We start from the raw sequence: 19837 nt of genomic DNA on the forward strand, positions 1-19837 counted from the left end.
GTAACAGGTGTGACTCATCCCTGTCTTACTCTGTCCATGTAAAGGGACTGTAGCCTCAGTAACAGGTGTTGGGCTAGCTATTTATGGTTGTAGAACTGAGTCAGTAAATAGTATTATGGTCTGTGACAGGCTGTGACTAGTATATGGTCTGTAGACAGGTGTGACTAGTATTATGGTCTGTAACAGGAGTCTGGGGACTAGTATTATGGTCTGTAGACAGGTGTGACTAGTATTGGGTCTGTAGACAGGTTTGTGACTAGTATTATGGTCTGTAGACAGGGTGACTAGTATTATGGTCTGTAGACAGGTGTGGACTAGTATTATGGTCTGTAGACAGGTGTGACTAGTATTATGGTCTGTAGACAGGTGTGAATAGTATTATGGCTGTAGACAGGAGTGACTAGATTATGGGCTGTAGACAGGAGTGACTAGTATTATGGGCTGTAGACAGGAGTGAATAGATTATGGGTTGTAGACAGGAGTGACTAGTATTATGGGTCTGTAGTGTAGACAGGTGTGACTAGTATTATGGTCTGTAGACAGTGAGTGTAAGTGAGTAACTAGTATTATGGTCTGTAGACAGGTGTGACTAGTATTATGGCGCTGAGACAGGTGTGACTAGTATTATGGTCTGTAGACAGGTGGGACAATAATGGTCTGTAGCTCAGTAACAGGAGTAACTAGTATTATGGTCTGTAGCTCAGTAACAGGTGTGGACTAGTATTATGGTCTGTAGACAGGAGTGACTAGTATTATGGGCTGTAGACAGGAGTGACTAGTATTATGGGCTGTAGACAGGAGTGACTAGCATGATGGGCTGTAGACAGGTTTGACTACTATTATGGTCTGTTAGCTCAGTAACAGGTGTGACTAGTATTATGGTCTGTAGCTCAGTAACAGGTGAGACTAGTATTATTGGTCTGTAGACAGGAGTGACTAGTATTATGGTCTGTAGATAGGAGTGGACTAGTATTGTGGTCTGTAGATAGGAGTGACTAGTATTGTGGTCTGTAGACAGGTGTGACTAGTATTATGGTCTGTAGCTCAGTAACAGGTATAACTAGTATTATGGTCTGTAGCTCAGTAACAGGTGTAACTAGTATTATGGTCTGTAGCTCAGTAACAGGTGTAACTAGTATTATGGTCTGTAGACAGGTGTGACTGGTATTATGGGCTGTAGACAGGAGTAACTAGCATTACGGTCTGTAGACAGGTGTGACTACTATTATGGTCTGTAGCTCAGTAACAGGAGTAACTAGTATTATGGTCTGTAGCTCAGTAACAGGTTGTGACTAGTATTATGGTCTGTAGACATGAGTAACTAGCATTATGGTCTGTAGCTCAGTAACAGGTGTGACTAGTATTATGGTCTGTAGACAGGAGTAACTAGTATTATGGTCTGTAGACAGGAGTAACTAGTATTATGGTCTGTAGACAGGAGTAACTACTGTTATGGTCTGTAGACAGGAGTAACTAGTATTATGGGCTGTAGACAGGAGTAACTAGTATTATGGGCTGTAGCTCAGTAACAGTGTAACTAGTATTATGGTCTGTAGACAGGTGTGACTAGTATTATGGTCTGTAGACAGGTGTGACTAGTATTATGGTCTGTAGACAGGAGTGACTAGTATTATGGTCTGTAGCTCAGTAACAGGTGTAACTAGTCTTATGGTCTGTAGCTCAGTAACAGGTGTGACTAGTATTATGGTCTGTAGACAGGAGTAACTAGTATTATGGTCTGTAGCTCAGTAACAGGTGTGACTAGTATTATGGTCTGTAGCTCAGTAACAGGTGTAACTAGTATTATGGTCTGTAGACAGGAGTGACTAGTATTATGGTCTGTAGCTTAGTAACAGGTGTAACTAGTCTTATGGTCTGTAGCTCAGTAACAGGTGTGACTAGTATTATGGTCTGTAGACAGGAGTAACTAGTATTATGGTCTGTAGCTCAGTAACAGGTGTGACTAGTATTATGGTCTGTAGCTCAGTAACAGGTGTGACTAGTATTATGGTCTAGCTCAGTAACAGGTGTGACTAGTATTATGGTCTGTAGCTCAGTAACAGGTGTGACTAGTATTATGGTCTGTAGACAGGAGTGACTAGTATTATGGTCTGTAGCTCAGTAACAGGTGTAACTAGTCTTATGGTCTGTAGCTCAGTAACAGGTGTGACTAGTATTATGGTCTGTAGACAGGAGTAACTAGTATTATGGTCTGTAGCTCAGTAACAGGTGTGACTAGTATTATGGTCTGTAGCTCAGTAACAGGTGTAACTAGTATTATGGTCTGTAGACAGGAGTGACCAGTATTATGGTCTGTAGCTTAGTAACAGGTGTAACTAGTCTTATGGTCTGTAGCTCAGTAACAGGTGTGACTAGTATTATGGTCTGTAGACAGGAGTAACTAGTATTATGGTCTGTAGCTCAGTAACAGGTGTGACTAGTATTATGGTCTAGCTCAGTAACAGGTGTGACTAGTATTATGGTCTGTAGCTCAGTAACAGGTGTGACTAGTATTATGGTCTGTAGACAGGTGTGACTAGTATTATGGTCTGTAGACAGGTGTGACTAGTATTATGGTCTGTAGACAGGAGTAACTAGTATTATGGGCTGTAGCTCAGTAACAGGTGAGACTAGTATTATGGGCTGTAGACAGGAGTGACTAGTATTATGGTCTGTAGATAGGAGTGACTAGTATTATGGGCTGTAGATAGGAGTGACTAGTATTATGGTCTGTAGATAGGAGTGACTAGTATTATGGTCTGTAGATAGGAGTGACTAGTATTATGGTCTGTAGACAGGAGTGACTAGTATTATGGTCTGTAGACAGGAGTGACTAGTATTATGGTCTGTAGACAGGAGTGACTAGTATTATGGTCTGTAGACAGGAGTGACTAGTATTATGGTCTGTAGACAGGAGTGACTAGTATTATGGTCTGTAGATAGGAGTGACTAGTATTATGGTCTGTAGACAGGAGTGACTAGTATTATGGTCTGTAGACAGGAGTGACTAGTATTATGGTCTGTAGACAGGAGTGACTAGTATTATGGTCTGTAGACAGGAGTGACTAGTATTATGGTCTGTAGACAGGAGTGACTAGTATTATGGGCTGTAGACAGGAGTGACTAGTATTATGGGCTGTAGACAGGAGTGATTAGTATTATGGGCTGTAGACAGGAGTGACTAGTATTATGGGCTGTAGACAGGAGTGACTAGTATTATGGGCTGTAGACAGGAGTGACTAGTATTATGGGCTGTAGACAGGTGTGACTAGTATTATGGGCTGTAGACAGGAGTGACTAGTATTATGGGCTGCAGCTCAGTAACAGGTGTGACTAGTATTATGGGCTGTAGACAGGAGTAACTAGTATTATGGTCTGTAGACAGGAGTAACTAGTATTATGGTCTGTAGCTCAGTAACAGGTGTAACTAGTATTATGGTCTGTAGCTCAGTAACAGGTGTAACTAGTATTATGGTCTGTAGCTCAGTAACAGGTGTGACTAGTATTATGGTCTGTAGCTCAGTAACAGGTGTAACTAGTCTTATGGGATGTAGCTCAGTAACAGGTGTAACTAGTATTATGGGATGTAGCTCAGTAACAGGTGTAACTAGTATTATGGGCTGTAGCTCAGTAACAGGTGTAACTAGTATTATGGGCTGTAGACAGGTGTAACTAGTATTATGGGCTGTAGCTCAGTAACAGGTGTAACTGGTGTTTTGATCTGTGCAGCTCTGCTGGATGACCTGGACAAGGAGCTCAACAACTACATCATGCGCTGTAGGGAGTGGTACGGCTGGCACTTCCCTGAGGTGGGGAAGATCATCACTGACAACCTGGCCTACTGCAAGAGTGTTCGGAAGATAGGCGCTCGTACCAACGTGGCAACCACCGACCTGTCTGAGCATCTCCCCGAGGAGGTGGAGGCAGAGGTCAAACTGGCTGCAGAGATCTCCATGGGAACGGAGGTGTCAGAGGAGGACATCGGCAACATCATGCACCTGTGTGACCAGGTGATAGAGATTACAGAGTACCGCACCCAACTGTACGACTATCTGAAGAACAGGATGATGGCTATCGCTCCCAACCTGACTGTCATGGTGGGGGAACTGGTAGGGGCACGGCTCATCTCACACGCTGGTGAGTCATGATCTAACGGCCAATCACACAGCAGGAATCATTCACAACACAAAACAAGCGGTGATTAATATGACTATATGTCACAATCCTGATACCTGATGCTTTTCAGTCACTACCTCATCTGAGCTTGAATTAAAACCTTTTACCTGGACACCTGTAGTAGGCAGCTGGAAACGCCCAAACTGCTCCTAAATGCTCTGGTTCTCTCTGACAGGGTCCCTGTTGAACCTGGCCAAGCACCCGGCCTCCACAGTCCAGATCCTGGGAGCAGAGAAGGCCCTGTTCAGAGCCCTGAAGACGCGCAGAGACACGCCCAAATATGGTCTCATCTACCACGCCTCTCTGGTGGGACAGACCTCGGCCAAGAACAAGGGCAAGGTGAGGCTTTTGTTCCAGCCATCACTAGAAGTAGAATGTCTCTCCACACTACAGTACTGTTGTCGTGTTCCAGGTGTGATCTAGTTCTAATCAGAATGTCTCTCCACACTATAGTACTGTTGTCGTGTTCCAGGTGTGATCTAGTTCTAATCAGAATGTCTCTCCACACTACAGTACTGTTGTCGTGTTCCAGGTGTGATCTAGTTCTAATCAGAATGTCTCTCCACACTACAGTACTGTTGTCGTGTTCCAGGTGTGATCTAGTTCTAATCAGAATGTCTCTCCACACTACAGTACTGTTGTCGTGTTCCAGGTGTGATCTAGTTCTAATCAGAATGTCTCTCCACACTACAGTACTGTTGTCGTGTTCCAGGTGTGATCTAGTTCTAATCAGAATGTCTCTCCGCACTACAGTACTGCTGTCGTGTTCCAGGTGTGATCTAGTTCTAATCAGAATGTCTCTCCACATTACAGCACTGTTGTCGTGTTCCAGGTGTGATCTAGTTCTAATCAGAATGTCTCTCCACACTACAGCACTGTTGTCGTGTTCCAGGTGTGATCTAGTTCTAATCAGAATGTCTCCACACTACAGTACTGCTGTCATGTTCCAGGTGTGATCTAGTTCTAATCAGAATGTCTCTCCACACTACAGTACTGCTGTCATGTTCTAGTCAAGCTTCTTTCTCTCCTCTCAGATCTCCAGGATGCTGGCAGCCAAAGCATCTCTGGCGATCCGCTACGATGCCCTGGGAGAGGACACAAACGCTGAGATGGGAGTTGAGAACCGTGCCAAGCTGGAGGCCAGACTACGCCACCTAGAGGAGAAGGGAGTAAGTAGCTCTCTCTCTCTGCCCCTTACTGCTAGAGGCCCAAACAACCAGCCCACATGAGATGCCAAGCAGTGATGATGATGACTAATGTCAACAGTCCTGAAACTACCTGATGCTTTTCAGTCACTACCTCATCTGAGCTTGCATTAATAACCTCACTGGTGTACGTTGGACGCTAGCGTCCCACCTGGCCAACATCCAGGGAAATTGCAGAGCGCCAAATTCAAAAACAGAAATACTCATTATTTAAAAAATCTGAAAACATACAAGTGTTATACATAGTTTTAAATATGAACTTCTTGTGAATCCAACCACTGTCAGATTTCAAAAAGTCTTTAGGGGTCGAAAGCATACCAATGTGATTATTTGAGAACATCGCCCAGCAGACAAACCATTACAAAACGGTAACCAGCCAAGCAGAGTTACACAAGTCAGAAATAGAGAGAAAATGAATCCCTTACCTTTGATCTTCATATGGTTTCACTAAGACTTTCATTTATTCAATAAATGTTCCTTTTGTTCGATAGTCTCTATATCCAAAAACCTCTTTGTTTTCTTCAGTAATCCACGGCTCAAACAGTTACAACAGGCAGACAAAATATCCAAATTGTATCCGTCAAGTTCATAGAAACATGTCAAACGATGTTTTATATTCAATCCTCAGGTTGTTTTTAGCCTAAATAATCAATAATATTTCAACCGGTCAATAACGTTGTCAATATAAAAGGTAAACAAGAAAGGCAGGCTCTCGGGATTGAGCATGAAAAAGCTCTGACACTGTAGGGTCCAGTCATTCAGACTGCTCTTACTCCTGCATTTTTCAGAATAACAAACCTGAAACCATTTCTAAATTCTGCTGACATCTCGTGGAAGGCATAGGAACTGCATAGCAACTGAGTCATAAGTCAACGGATACTGTGATGGCATTGTATAGAGAACTAGAACAAACAAATGTACTTCCTGGATGGATTTTTCTCAGGTTTCCGCCTGCCAAATCAGTTCTGCTATACTCAGACATTATTTGAACCACTGTGGAAACTTTTGAGGGTTTTCTATCCAAATCTATGCATATCCTAGCTTCTGGGACTGAGTAGCAGGCAGTTTAGTTTTGGAACGCTACGCGTTTCATCCAAAATTCCCGAATGTTGCCCCCTACCCTAGTGAAGTTAAACAGTGATATCCTGCTTGTCCCCTACTCATCTACTCTACCGGTCCCCTAATATTGTGCTGACCCTGGTTTATCCCTTCAGATCAGAAGAATCAGTGGAACAGGCAAAGCCATGGCGAAGTCTGACAAATACCAACACAGGAGGTGAGTTACACCTGGAGACTACTGTATTGGGTAAATAACCTTCTGTCGCGTCTCTCTGGTAACTGGCCGACTGTCGCGTCTCTCTGGTAGCTGGCCGACTGTCGCGTCTCTCTGGTAGCTGGCCGACTGTCGCGTCTCTCTGGTAGCTGGCCGACTGTCGCGTCTCTCTGGTAGCTGGCCGACTGTCGCGTCTCTCTGGTAGCTGGCCGACTGTCGCGTCTCTCTGGTAGCTGGCCGACTGTCGCGTCTCTCTGGTAGCTGGCCGACTGTCGCGTCTCTCTGGTAGCTGGCCGACTGTCGCGTCTCTCTGGTAGCTGGCCGACTGTCGCGTCTCTCTGGTAGCTGGCCGACTGTCGCGTCTCTCTGGTAGCTGGCCGACTGTCGCGTCTCTCTGGTAGCTGGCCGACTGTCGCGTCTCTCTGGTAGCTGGCCGACTGTCGCGTCTCTCTGGTAAAGTCTTTGTCATGTCTTTGGCATAATTAAAACTGATGACTTATTTATCAAATAACTCTCTAATTATTATGTGATTAATCATGTAACTGTAATTAACTAGGAAAATATTCCGATTACAACGTTATAATTTTCCTAATATAACTTTCAGAGATATAATATCTGATCTCAGTCTTCTGATTAATGAATTATTTACCTCACATTAGTCTCATTCCAAACGTCATAAATTGTTGGTTATCTGCACGAACCCAGTCTTCACTGAGTCATCCATACATCAATTGTCTTAAAATAATTGATTTACTAAGTAATTCACAGAAATGCATCACACAAACAAAATAGATATATTTCCAAAGAAATGATACAGGGTATGTGCCCTAGTGGGCTAAGTGGTTTTCCACTTTAATTTTGAGTGTGACTCCAAATCCAGACCTCCATGGTTTGATAAATTTGATTTCCATTGATAATTTGTGTGATTTGTCAGCACATTCAACTATGTAAAGAAACAAGTATTTAATAAGAATATTTCATTCAGATCTAGGATGTGTTATTTTAGTGTTCCCTTTATTTTTTTGAGCAGTATATTTACAAAGAAAGGAGGATGTGCCCTAATGGCGGCTTGTTAGACAGTGATAATTCTAACAATTTAAATGCTAATCCTTCGCATATGAACGCTCATTTGGGAACTATTGCAATCAATATATATTTACGCTCAGTGTCGTCGGTATCTCTGTTGAAACGTTTTTTTCTGTTTACGACCTCCCTGACCACAGCAGCCTGGTTTTAGGAGACAGCGGGGGATGGTGCTCGCTGTACCCAAAGAGGGTCATGACAACCGATAGTTGAAGCATTGTATCAACTTGGTCTGGGGGGGGAGGCCCTATGCTCGCAACTTAATTCTGGGGGGGGGGGCATGCTTGAAATATTTAATAAAATATACTGGGCCCTGTTTCCCCCGCCAGTGAGCTCGGGACAGACATCTGTATGTAGGCTATTTGATCAAGAGATAGGAAGTAATCAGGTAGCCCTATTTTATGACGTTTCCATTGGATCCGAGCATGACACGAGTGGTCAAAAAGGAGAGAGCTGGGAATATTTTTCAAATACATTGAGGAACTTTTGTAATTTTCAATGGATGGGAAAATGGTATGTTTGCTTGCTGTTTTGAGGTGACAAAGCATTACTTTGAGAAGCTCCACAGGTCATTAGTAGTGGTGCGTTAAGCCCATCAGAAATACTATCAGATGGGCACATTTTTAAGCCTACATTCGCGCGCAGGCTAGTCAGCATATAGGTCTACTTCTATGCGTTTGCGTTCTTACTCAACATTGACAGGAGCGCTGCCAAACAAAATAAGGACTAAATTAACTGGTAAATGGAATGCTATAAACACAGTTTCTCTCACAAGTGTAGCATAGGTTGTGCACTCTGCAAACAATGTGTCCACTCCAACAATGAGTGCTGAAAGACTAAACTGAAATTACCATAACCAAACAAGCATTGTAGATTGTAAATGATAGGAATGAAGGGTAAATGTAGTACTGGTGATATATGTAATGGGGAATTGATATACACTAACAATCAAGCGCAAACAATTCACTGAGATGGTCGTGAATCAGAAAGGTGTCTCATGTGCCATAAATTGACTTGCTACTGCTCGACTAAAACATCTTGGTCGACCAACAGCCTTTAAACCAATCAATCGACCGTCGGCTAATTACCAACTGTGCTGTTAACTAACGTTCTGTCATGTCTACGTAGTGACGTGAAGGTGTACGACCCCTCCGGAGACTCCACCCTCCCCTCTGTTTCCAAGAAGAGGAAGTTTGAGGAGGTCGAGGAGGAAGAGGTGGCCACACCGGTGACAGTCAAAACCAAGAAACCCAAGAAAGAACCTGTGGAAGGTCAGTTGAGTAACTCTTAGCCATAATCCTGTTATATAACACAACCCATAATACACCATCCATCCTGTTATATAACACAACCCATAATACACCATCCATCCTGTTATATAACACAACCCATAATATTCCATCCATCCTGTTATATAACACAACCCATAATATACCATCCATCCTGTTATATAACACAACCCATAATATACCATCCATCCTGTTATATAATACACCATCCATCCTGTTATATAATATACCATCCATCCTGTTATATAACACAACCCATAATATACCATCCATCCTGTTGTATAACACAACCCATAATACACCATCCATCCTGTTATATAATACACCATCCATCCTGTTATATAATATACCATCCATCCTGTTATATAACACAACCCATAATATACCATCCATCCTGTTCTATAACACAACCCATAATATACCATCCATCCTGTTATATAATACACCATCCATCCTGTTATATAATACACCATCCATCCTGTTATATAATATACCATCCATCCTGTTATATAACACAACCCATAATATACCATCCATCCTGTTGTATAACACAACCCATAATACACCATCCATCCTGTTATATAACAACCCATAATACACCATCCATCCTGTTCTATAACACAACCCATAATATACCAGCCATCCTGTTATATAACAACCCATAATATACCATCCATCCTGTTATATAACAACCCATAATATACCATCCATCCTGTTATAGAACACAACCCATAATACACCATCCATCCTGTTCTATAACATGAGACCGGTTCTCAGCCGTCTTAAGTGCTATTGTCTCACGGTGCTTTCTGTTTTCATTCAGAACCAGAGGCTTCAACGGCAGCAGAAGAAACTCCCAAGAAGAAGAAAAAGAAGTCCAAGAAAGCAGAGGAGGAGGCGATGGACGTAAAGGAAGAGGAAGAGGAGGCGACCGTCTCTCCCACAGAGGAAGTACGTAGCTGATGGGGACATGCCTCCAGAATATATATATTCCTGCTCATCTAAGCCATTCTGACTGAACGAACATACTAATTTGTTATTTCTTGTGACTTCCAGTCGTCAAAGAAGAAGAAGAAGAAGAAGAAAAAGGTGAAGGAGGAAGAGGGAGATTAATCTGGTTGGGGAGAAACTGTAGTATATTAGGACTTTTAGTTGTCGTTGTATCTACCAGGACCAGACTGACTCGTGTATCAGCCTGACTGTTTAAAGACTAGAGAACTGGAGACGGAGGTAATTTCAGAATGACCAGCAGCTGATCTGTTATGAGACTTGATGATGGTGTGTAAATCCTCCTGTGGATTTGAGTTTAAGATGAACCTTTAGTTTACTGTAACCTCTTATTACTAATCAACTAAAGACCCAATAGACTGTCTACAATATCAATGTCCATGTTAAAACACTTCATTCCTCCACTGGTTTAACGATGTACCTTTTTTTAAAGATGGGTTTTTCTGCTGTCTTTGTCCATAAGTGATTAAATCCATTTTCTCAGCGGTATTTCCTTTCATTCCAGCTATGGTGGATTCAGACCCCTTGACTTTGTCCACCTTTTGTTACGTTACAGCCTTATTCTAACATGATTCAATAGTTTTTTTCCCATCAATTTACACACGATACCCCACCAAATGACAAAGCTAAACAAGTTTGAAATGTGTGTACATTTATTCAAAATACAAAACTAACATATCGCATTTAGTCACTTCACCCCTTCCTACATGTGCAAATTACCGCAACTAACCTGTACCCCCGCACACTGACTCTGTACCCCCTGTATATAGACTCCACACTGACTCGGTACCGGTACCCCCTGTATATAGACTCCACTGACTCGGTACCGGTACCCCCTGTATATAGACTCGTTAGTGTTACTTTTATTACATTTTATACTTCAGTTTATTTGGTAAATATTTTATTACGGTCATTGAGCTGCACTGTTGGTTAAGGGCTTGTCAGTCAGCATTTCACAGTAAGGTCTACACTGTTGGTTAAGGGCTTGTCAGTCAGCATTTCACAGTAAGGTCTACACTTGGTTAAGGGCTTGTCAGTCAGCATTTCACAGGAAGGTCTACACTGTTGGTTAAGGGCTTGTCAGTCAGCATTTCACAGGAAGGTCTACACTGTTGGTTAAGGGCTTGTCAGTCAGCATTTCACAGTAAGGTCTACACTGTTGGTTAAGGGCTTGTCAGTCAGCATTTCACAGGAAGGTCTACACTGTTGGTTAAGGGCTTGTCAGTCAGCATTTCACAGGAAGGTCTACACTGTTGGTTAAGGGCTTGTCAGTCAGCATTTCACAGGAAGGTCTACACTGTTGGTTAAGGGCTTGTCAGTCAGCATTTCACAGGAAGGTCTACACTGTTGGTTAAGGGCTTGTCAGTCAGCATTTCACAGTAAGGTCTACACTGTTGGTTAAGGGCTTGTCAGTCAGCATTTCACAGGAAGGCCTACACTGTTGGTTAAGGGCTTGTCAGTCAGCATTTCACAGGAAGGTCTACACTGTTGGTTAAGGGCTTGTCAGTCAGCATTTCACAGTAAGGTCTACACTGTTGGTTAAGGGCTTGTCAGTCAGCATTTCACAGTAAGGTCTACACTGTTGGTTAAGGGCTTGTCAGTCAGCATTTCACAGGAAGGTCTACACTGTTGGTTAAGGGCTTGTCAGTCAGCATTTCACAGTAAGGTCTACACTGTTGGTTAAGGGCTTGTCAGTCAGCATTTCACAGTAAGGTCTACACTGTTGGTTAAGGGCTTGTCAGTCAGCATTTCACAGTAAGGTCTACACTGTTGGTTAAGGGCTTGTCAGTCAGCATTTCACAGTAAGGTCTACACTGTTGGTTAAGGGCTTGTCAGTCAGCATTTCACAGGAAGGCCTACACTTGTATTCGGTGCATGTGACAAATAAAGTTTGATATAAGTATTCAGACCCTCTACTCAGTACTTTGTTGAAGCACCTTTGGCAGCGATTACAGCCTTGAGTCTTCTTGGGTATGATGCGACAAGCTTGGCTCACCTGTATTTGGGTAGTTTCTACTCCTGGTGCTGTATGGACTGAAGCTGGCTGGTGATACCTGTTACCAGCATGAACTACCAAGTGAAGTTCTGCAGCAGTTTGGCACCACAGCAGCGTACAGCTTCAAGGCCTCTCCATCCTCCTGCTGGTTCCAGCTCCGTCACAATGCAGTTGGACAGTGAAGATGAAAAGGATTTCCTTGCCAATCTATGATTCATCATATTTACAGTACGTACGCAAGGAGTGGACTTTCTGGAACTGGTGGAGAGACACAGCTGATGGTGGCAGTGTGAGCGAGAACAGTGGCAATATCTGGAGGAAACCATGGAGCAGCTAGCCTGCCAAGCAGCACAACAACCTGGAGAGAGATGCCTAGCACACACATTATTTGAGTTAAGCTGCTTGTTCAATAAGATAGCATATATACCTTGTTATTAGCTTGTATCTATAATTGTTGATGAGTTAGGTAGCATGTTTACTACCAATACACTGCTTAAAACTATAATTGTTCAGAATGTGTTGGTTTACTAGTTAAGAAAATAAATCAAATCAAATTGTTCAATAATGTGTAAATGTATAATAAACACAGAAATCCCCAAACCCAGAAAAAGGGACATAGACAACCCACCCAACTCACGCCCTGACCATACTAAAACAAAGACATAACAAAAGATCTCAGGTCAGAAGGTGACACATGCAGGACAAGCAGAGCCCAGTTCTACAACACCTTGGACACAGTGAATACTCAGCCCATATCCATCCTGATGCCCAGTCTTTGTACAGAGCCCAGTTCTACAACACCTTGGACACAGTGAATACTCAGCCCATATCCATCCTGATGCCCAGTCTTTGTACAGAGCCCAGTTCTACAACACCTTGGACACAGTGAATACTCAGCCCATATCCATCCTGATGCCCAGTCTTTGTACAGAGCCCAGTTCTACAACACCTTGGACACAGTGAATACTCAGCCCATATCCATCCTGATGCCCAGTCTTTGTACAGAGCCCAGTTCTACAACACCTTGGACACAGTGAATACTCAGCCCATATCCATCCTGATGCCCAGTTCTACAACACCTTGGACACAGTGAATACTCAGCCCATATCCATCCTGATGCCCAGTTCTACAACACCTTGGACACAGTGAATACTCAGCCCATATCCATCCTGATGCCCAGTTCTACAACACCTTGGACACAGTGAATACTCAGCCCATATCCATCCTGAATTGAATTCAAGACTTCTGCAGGTGCAGCTGGCCATGTTTGGGACTAATTATACATATCAAACGAGCTCAGATGTTGCTGGCATTATTGGGGAAATGGTGCCAGAGGTGAAAGGTCTCTTCAGTCAGGTGGAAGCTTTAGTAAGGCGTCTGCTGGTCGTCCCTGCCTCCTCTGTCGAGGCTGAGAGGAGTTTTAGTGCCCCGGGGAGGCTTAAGACATGGCTTAGATCATCCATGAGTCAAAAAAGGCTGAATAATGTGGCCATGTGGTACGTGCACTAGCAGAAACTGGACAGACTGGACCTGGACAGGTTTAATGGAAGCGTTCGCTTAGATCCAGTGGTGAACCGTGACTATCGGACCTCGGCTTTCAGAGGGACCAAAAATCTTCCAATACGTTGTGTCAAACTATAAAATCCTAAAAATAACAGAAAACATAGCATCACTTAATGTGCCCGACATGATATAGTCTGTAGTCGGGCCGTTCTAGTGAAGGAGGAGCTTTTCATGACATTGTGAACGATGACATTCACTCCAGTCGGCCCCATGAAGTCAGAACAATACAATAGCACAACTATTTCATTAACAAAATTAAACCAGCTATTACTTCCCATTAAAAAAATATATCACTGATTAGTGTGGTGAACGTCATAAATTAAAGTTACAACACAACAATGTTTCACAGTCATGTGAGGTCCTGGTGGACCTAATGGATAACAGTACAATAATTTGTGCTTCGGCTCATTAAATGTGGTTAATGTAGGGCTCATTAAATGGGGTGAATGTAGGGTTCATTAAATGTGGTTAATATTGGTCTCATCAGGCTCAGGTAGCATCAGATTAGAATGTTCATGCTGAATCAAAGCTCTCATCAAATCCAGACATTTATATGCGTTATAATGCTTTTGAATGACACTTCCATGTTTTGGTGGAAACTACCAGGTTACCCGGGAGAAAAGTGATTTATTATCGTATAATGCACATACAGGTGGATTCACAAGACACCAATCAAGTAACTTACATATACAGTATCTTCATTAGGCCTAATGGCATTTTATGAAGTTAGTTATAGTGACTGAGTAAGTCTAATTATAAAAGTAAGCCTCCAAAGTGCCATGTTTATTATGTGGAGGAATCATTTAGGCAGCCAGGACCATCCGCTCCTTAGCTCTCTTACTGCAGTCCAGTGCCATAGACATCTTTGAAGTAATTTAGGAGGGACACTTTATGAAGGCCTTCTCACAATGGACTTATCATACAAGGCTCTACAGACAGATACAAAAAAAGACAGGCTATTTTTATTGTTAACGTTATTTTCGTTGACGATGTCTTGAAGTCAAGTCGTTCAACATTGAAATGCAGTTTTCTGTACCACACAGGACAACCAGGAAAAAGTGACGGTCGGTGGAACTCTGGCGCCACCAAGTGGACAATTGCTTCAGTTCGTTTGTGGCAGCGATGCTACCAGATATACTCGATACAAGATCAAATGTTATGTCAATATTATTATCTCCAAATTGCCCCCCATCCCCCACTCCCCACACGTAATATATTATTATTCCAATTTAGCTGTTGATCAGGTTAACGTGTTCTCTCATTTCTGATTGGAGGGCGGATGACCACGTGATCTTAGAACCTACAAATGTGTTACTTTGTAACAGTCAAACGTGGTCATTCCTGGCGTTGATCAACTCCCCATCCATGCCACCATTTATTTAAAGCATTATATTTTTTATGGAAAACAAAAAGCATACAGTGCTCATTTTGATGTAGCCATAATCGAATTTGACGTGTCGGAGAACGGCCACTTCGTCCCGAAATCATTGCAGGTATCGCTTCTCGGCCTTTTGGCTAAGATCAAGTGTAGTATCTGTTCTTATCAGTTTAATATCTGATACGTCCCCTATCTGGGGACCATATATTAAATTGATTTTTGGAATAGGGAGATGGAATAGGGGCTTGCTCCGTCCACTCCACGCATCGACCTGGTATTGCAGTACCTCCAGGAACGGTGCACCCCCTTTCATTGTAAAGAGAAATCAGACAGAAGAAGCAGAGTTGCTTCGTTGGTCTGTATTGTATTTTCACATTGAGCAACTGTTTGAACGTTATTGACGGCATTGATGCGAGTGACCAGTCTTGTTCAGTACATCACAACACATCCGGGTATCTCAAGCACCCCGGTAAAACACAAGAGTTGCAGTAAGGAACATTTACCAACAGATGGCATCACTGTGCCATCTTACACCCATAACATCTTCCATTTAATAAAATAGGACAGGAGGTGTCAATTCACTAACAAAACAAACCTAGTAACAATTTCCAACATTAAACAGTTTAGTATCATTTATTTATTTTTCTCAGGTAACAATAACACATTTTGATATTCTCTTCACTTTTATCTCTGTCTGTCTGTCAACAATCCCTGATGGAAGACAGGGGGCTTGTCTGCGAGGACTGCGAGGACTGCGGGTTCCTGCACAGGCGTGTCACCTGAACGTCTAAGGGGAGAATTGATGGGCGAGGGAGCGGCCGACCTGTGATCCCCTGGCTCTTCGCCCAGTGCCTCAGGCCCCATGTGACTTGCTGGGGTTCTGTCTTTTGTCAAATCAAATCAAAATCAAATCAAATGTATTTATATAGCCCTTCGTACATCAGCTGATATCTCAAAGTGCTGTACAGAAACCCAGCCTAAAACCCCAAACAGCAAGCAATGCAGGTGTAGAAGCACGGTGGCTAGGAAAAACTCCCTAGAAAGGCCAAACCCTAGGAAGAAACCTAGAGAGGAACCAGGCTATGTGGGGTGGCCAGTCCTCTTCTGGCTGTGCCGGGTGGAGATTATAACAGAACATGGCCAAGATGTTCAAATGTTCATAAATGACCAGCATGGTCGAATAATAATAAGGCAGAACAGTTGAAACTGGAGCAGCAGCACAGTCAGGTGGAAGTTGAAACTGGAGCAGCAGCATGGCCAGGTGGACTGGGGACAGCAAGGAGTCATCATGTCAGGTAGTCCTGGGGCATGGTCCTAGGTCTCAGGTCAGTTGAAACTGGAACAGCAGCATGGCCAGGTGGACTGGGGACAGCAAGGAGTCATCATGTCAGGTAGTCCTGGGGCATGGTCCTAGGGCTCAGGTCCTCCGAGAGAGAGAAAGAAAGAAGGAGAGAATTAGAGAACGCACACTTAGATTCACACAGGACACCGAATAGGACAGGAGAAGTACTCCAGATATAACAAACTGACCCCAGCCCCCCGACACATAAACTACTGCAGCATAAATACTGGAGGCTGAGACAGGAGGGGTCAGGAGACACTGTGGCCCCATCCGAGGACACCCCCGGACAGGGCCAAACAGGAAGGATATAACCCCACCCACTTTGCCAAAGCACAGCCCCCACACCACTAGAGGGATATCTTCAACCACCAACTTACCATCCTGAGACAAGGCTGAGTATAGCCCACAAAGATCTCCGCCACGGCACAACCCAAGGGGGAGGCGCCAACCCAAACAGGATGACCACAACAGTGAATCAACCCACTCAGGTGACGCACCCCCTCCTGGGACGGCATGAGAGAGCCCCAGCAAGCCAGTGACTCAGCCCCTGTAATAGGGTTAGAGGCAGAGAATCCCAGTGGAAAAAGGGGAACCGGCCAGGCAGAGACAGCAAGGGCGGTTCGTTGCTCCAGAGCCTTTGCGTTCTTGCGTTCACCTTCCCACTCCTGGGCCAGACTACACTCAATCATATGACCCACTGAAGAGATGAGTCTTCAGTAAAGACTTAAAGGTTGAGACCGAGTTTGCGTCTCTGACATGGGTAGGCAGACCGTTCCATAAAAATGGAGCTCTATAGGAGAAAGCCCTGCCTCCAGCTGTTTGCTTAGAAATTCTAGGGACAATTAGGAGGCCTGCGTCTTGTGACCGTAGCGTACGTGTAGGTATGTACGGCAGGACCAAATCAGAGAGATAGGTAGGAGCAAGCCCATGTAATGCTTTGTAGGTTAGCAGTAAAACCTTGAAATCAGCCCTTGCTTTGACAGGAAGCCAGTGTAGAGAGGCTAGCACTGGAGTAATATGATCAAATTTTTTGGTTCTAGTCAGGATTCTAGCAGCCGTATTTAGCACTAACTGAAGTTTATTTAGTGCTTTATCCGGGTAGCCGGAAAATAGAGCATTGCAGTAGTCTAACCTAGAAGTGACAAAAGCATGGATACATTTTTCTGCATCATTTTTGGACAGAAAGTTTCTGATTTTTGCAATGTTACGTAGATGGAAAAAAGCTGTCCTCGAAATGGTCTTGATATGTTCTTCAAAAGAGAGATCAGGGTCCAGAGTAACGCCGAGGTCCTTCACAGTTTTATTTGAGACGACTGTACAACCATTAAGATTAATTGTCAGATTCAACAGAAGATCTCTTTGTTTCTTGGGACCTAGAACAAGCATCTCTGTTTTGTCCGAGTTTAATAGTAGAAAGTTTGCAGCCATCCACTTCCTTATGTCTGAAACACATGCTTCTAGCGAGGGCAATTTTGGGGCTTCACCATGTTTCATTGAAATGTACAGCTGTGTGTCATCCGCATAGCAGTGAAAGTTTACATTATGTTTTCGAATAACATCCCCAAGAGGTAAAATATATAGTGAAAACAATAGTGGTCCTAAAACGGAACCTTGAGGAACACCGAAATTTACAGTTGATTTGTCAGAGGACAAACCATTCACAGAGACAAACTGATATCTTTCCGACAGATAAGATCTAAACCAGGCCAGAACATGTCCGTGTAGACCAATTTGGGTTTCCAATCTCTCCAAAAGAATGTGGTGATCGATGGTATCAAAAGCAGCACTAAGGTCTACAAGCACGAGTACAGATGCAGAGCCTCGGTCCGATGCCATTAAAATGTCATTTACCACCTTCACAAGTGCCGTCTCAGTGCTATGATGGGGTCTAAAACCAGACTGAAGCATTTCGTATACATTGTTTAGGCCGATAGTTTTTTATGTTTTCTGGGTCAAGGTTTGGCTTTTTCAAGAGAGGCTTTATTACTGCCACTTTTAGTGAGTTTGGTACACATCCAGTGGATAGAGAGCCGTTTATTATGTTCAACATAGGAGGGCCAAGCACAGGAAGCAGCTCTTTCAGTAGTTTAGTTGGAATAGGGTCCAGTATGCAGCTTGAAGGTTTAGAGGCCATGATTATTTTCATCATTGTGTCAAGAGATATAGTACTAAAACACTTGAGCATCTCTCTTGATCCTAGGTCCTGGCAGAGTTGTGCAGACTCAGGACAACTGAGGTTTGGAGGAATACGCAGGTTTAAAGAGGAGTCCGTAATTTGCTTTCTAATAATCATAATATTTTCCTCAAAGAAGTTCATGAATTTATCACTGCTAAAGTGAAAGTCATTCTCTCTTGGGGAATGCTGCTTTTTAGTTAGCTTTGCGACAGTATCAAAAAGGAATTTCGGATTGTTCTTATTTTCCTCAATTAAGTTAGAAAAATAGGATGATCGAGCAGCAGTAAGGGCTCTACGGTACTGCACGGTACCGTCCTTCCAAGCTAGTCGGAAGACTTCCAGTTTGGTGTGGCGCCATTTCCGTTCCAATTTTCTGGAAGCTTGCTTCAGAGCTCGGGTATTTTCTGTGTACCAGGGAGCTAGTTTCGTTTTTAGGGGTGCAACTGCATCTAGGGTATTGCGCAAGGTTAAATTGAGATCCTCAGTTAGGTGGTTAACTGATTTTTGTCCTCTGGCGTTCTTGGGTAGGCAGAGGGAGTCTGGAAGGGCATCAAGGAATCTTTGTGTTGTCTGTGAATTTATAGCACGACTTTTGATGTTCCTTGGTTGGGGTCTGAGCAGATTATTTGTTGCAATTGCAAACGTAATAAAATGGTGGTCCGATAGTCCAGGATTATGAGGAAAAACATTAAGATCCACCACATTTATTCCATGGGACAAAACTAGGTCCAGCATATGACTGTGACAGTGAGTGGGTCCAGAGACATGTTGGACAAAACCCACTGAGTCGATGATGGCTCCGAAAGCCTTTTGGAGTGGGTCTGTGGACTTTTCCATGTGAATATTAAAGTCACCAAAGATTAGAATATTATCTGCTATGACTACAAGGTCCGATAGGAATTCAGGGAACTCAGTGAGAAACGCTGTATATGGCCCAGGAGGCCTGTAAACAGTAGCTATAAAAAGTGATTGAGTAGGCTGCATAGATTTCATGACTAGAAGCTCAAAAGACGAAAACGTCATTTTTTTTTTGTAAATTGAAATTTGCTATCGTAAATGTTAGCAACACCTCCGCCTTTGCGGGATGCACGGGGGATATGGTCACTAGTGTAGTTTTGCCCAACCTAGGTCGAGGCACAGACACGGTCTCAATGGTGATAGCTGAGCTGACTACACTGACTGTGCTAGTGGCAGACTCCACTATGCTGCCTGGCCTGCACCCTATTTCATTGTGGAGCTAGAGGAGTTAGAGCCCTGTCTATGTTGGTAGATAAGATGAGAGCACCCCTCCAGCTAGGATGGAGTCCGTCACTCCTCAGCAGGTCAGGCTTGGTCCTGTTTGTGGGTG

The 19837-nt window shown here is 43.4% G+C and overlaps 1 protein-coding gene and 3 non-coding genes across 4 annotated transcripts; all 4 read left to right on the forward strand.

The window, feature by feature from the left end:
• Positions 1 to 3665: 3665 nt before the first annotated feature.
• LOC116361473 (nucleolar protein 58-like) lies at positions 3666 to 10523 on the forward strand. The gene is made up of 7 exons (XM_031815941.1): positions 3666 to 4137; positions 4352 to 4515; positions 5211 to 5345; positions 6596 to 6657; positions 8866 to 9008; positions 9850 to 9977; positions 10083 to 10523. Exons 1-7 carry the CDS (start codon positions 3681 to 3683, stop codon positions 10137 to 10139), a joined length of 1146 nt encoding a protein of 381 aa, XP_031671801.1. The 5' UTR covers positions 3666 to 3680; the 3' UTR covers positions 10140 to 10523.
• On the forward strand, positions 4190 to 4269 carry LOC116361476 (small nucleolar RNA SNORD11B). The gene has a single exon (XR_004207610.1). It is a non-coding gene; the product is annotated as a small nucleolar RNA SNORD11B (small nucleolar RNA).
• On the forward strand, positions 5408 to 5491 carry LOC116361475 (small nucleolar RNA SNORD11B). The gene has a single exon (XR_004207609.1). It is a non-coding gene; the product is annotated as a small nucleolar RNA SNORD11B (small nucleolar RNA).
• A 4565-nt stretch (positions 10524 to 15088) lies between the features above and the next one.
• Positions 15089 to 15279, forward strand: LOC116361474 (U2 spliceosomal RNA). Its single transcript, XR_004207608.1, has one exon. It is a non-coding gene; the product is annotated as a U2 spliceosomal RNA (small nuclear RNA).
• Positions 15280 to 19837: the final 4558 nt, after the last annotated feature.

Source organism: Oncorhynchus kisutch, unplaced genomic scaffold (genome assembly GCF_002021735.2).
Source record: "Oncorhynchus kisutch isolate 150728-3 unplaced genomic scaffold, Okis_V2 scaffold710, whole genome shotgun sequence".
Lineage (NCBI taxonomy): Eukaryota > Metazoa > Chordata > Actinopteri > Salmoniformes > Salmonidae > Oncorhynchus > Oncorhynchus kisutch.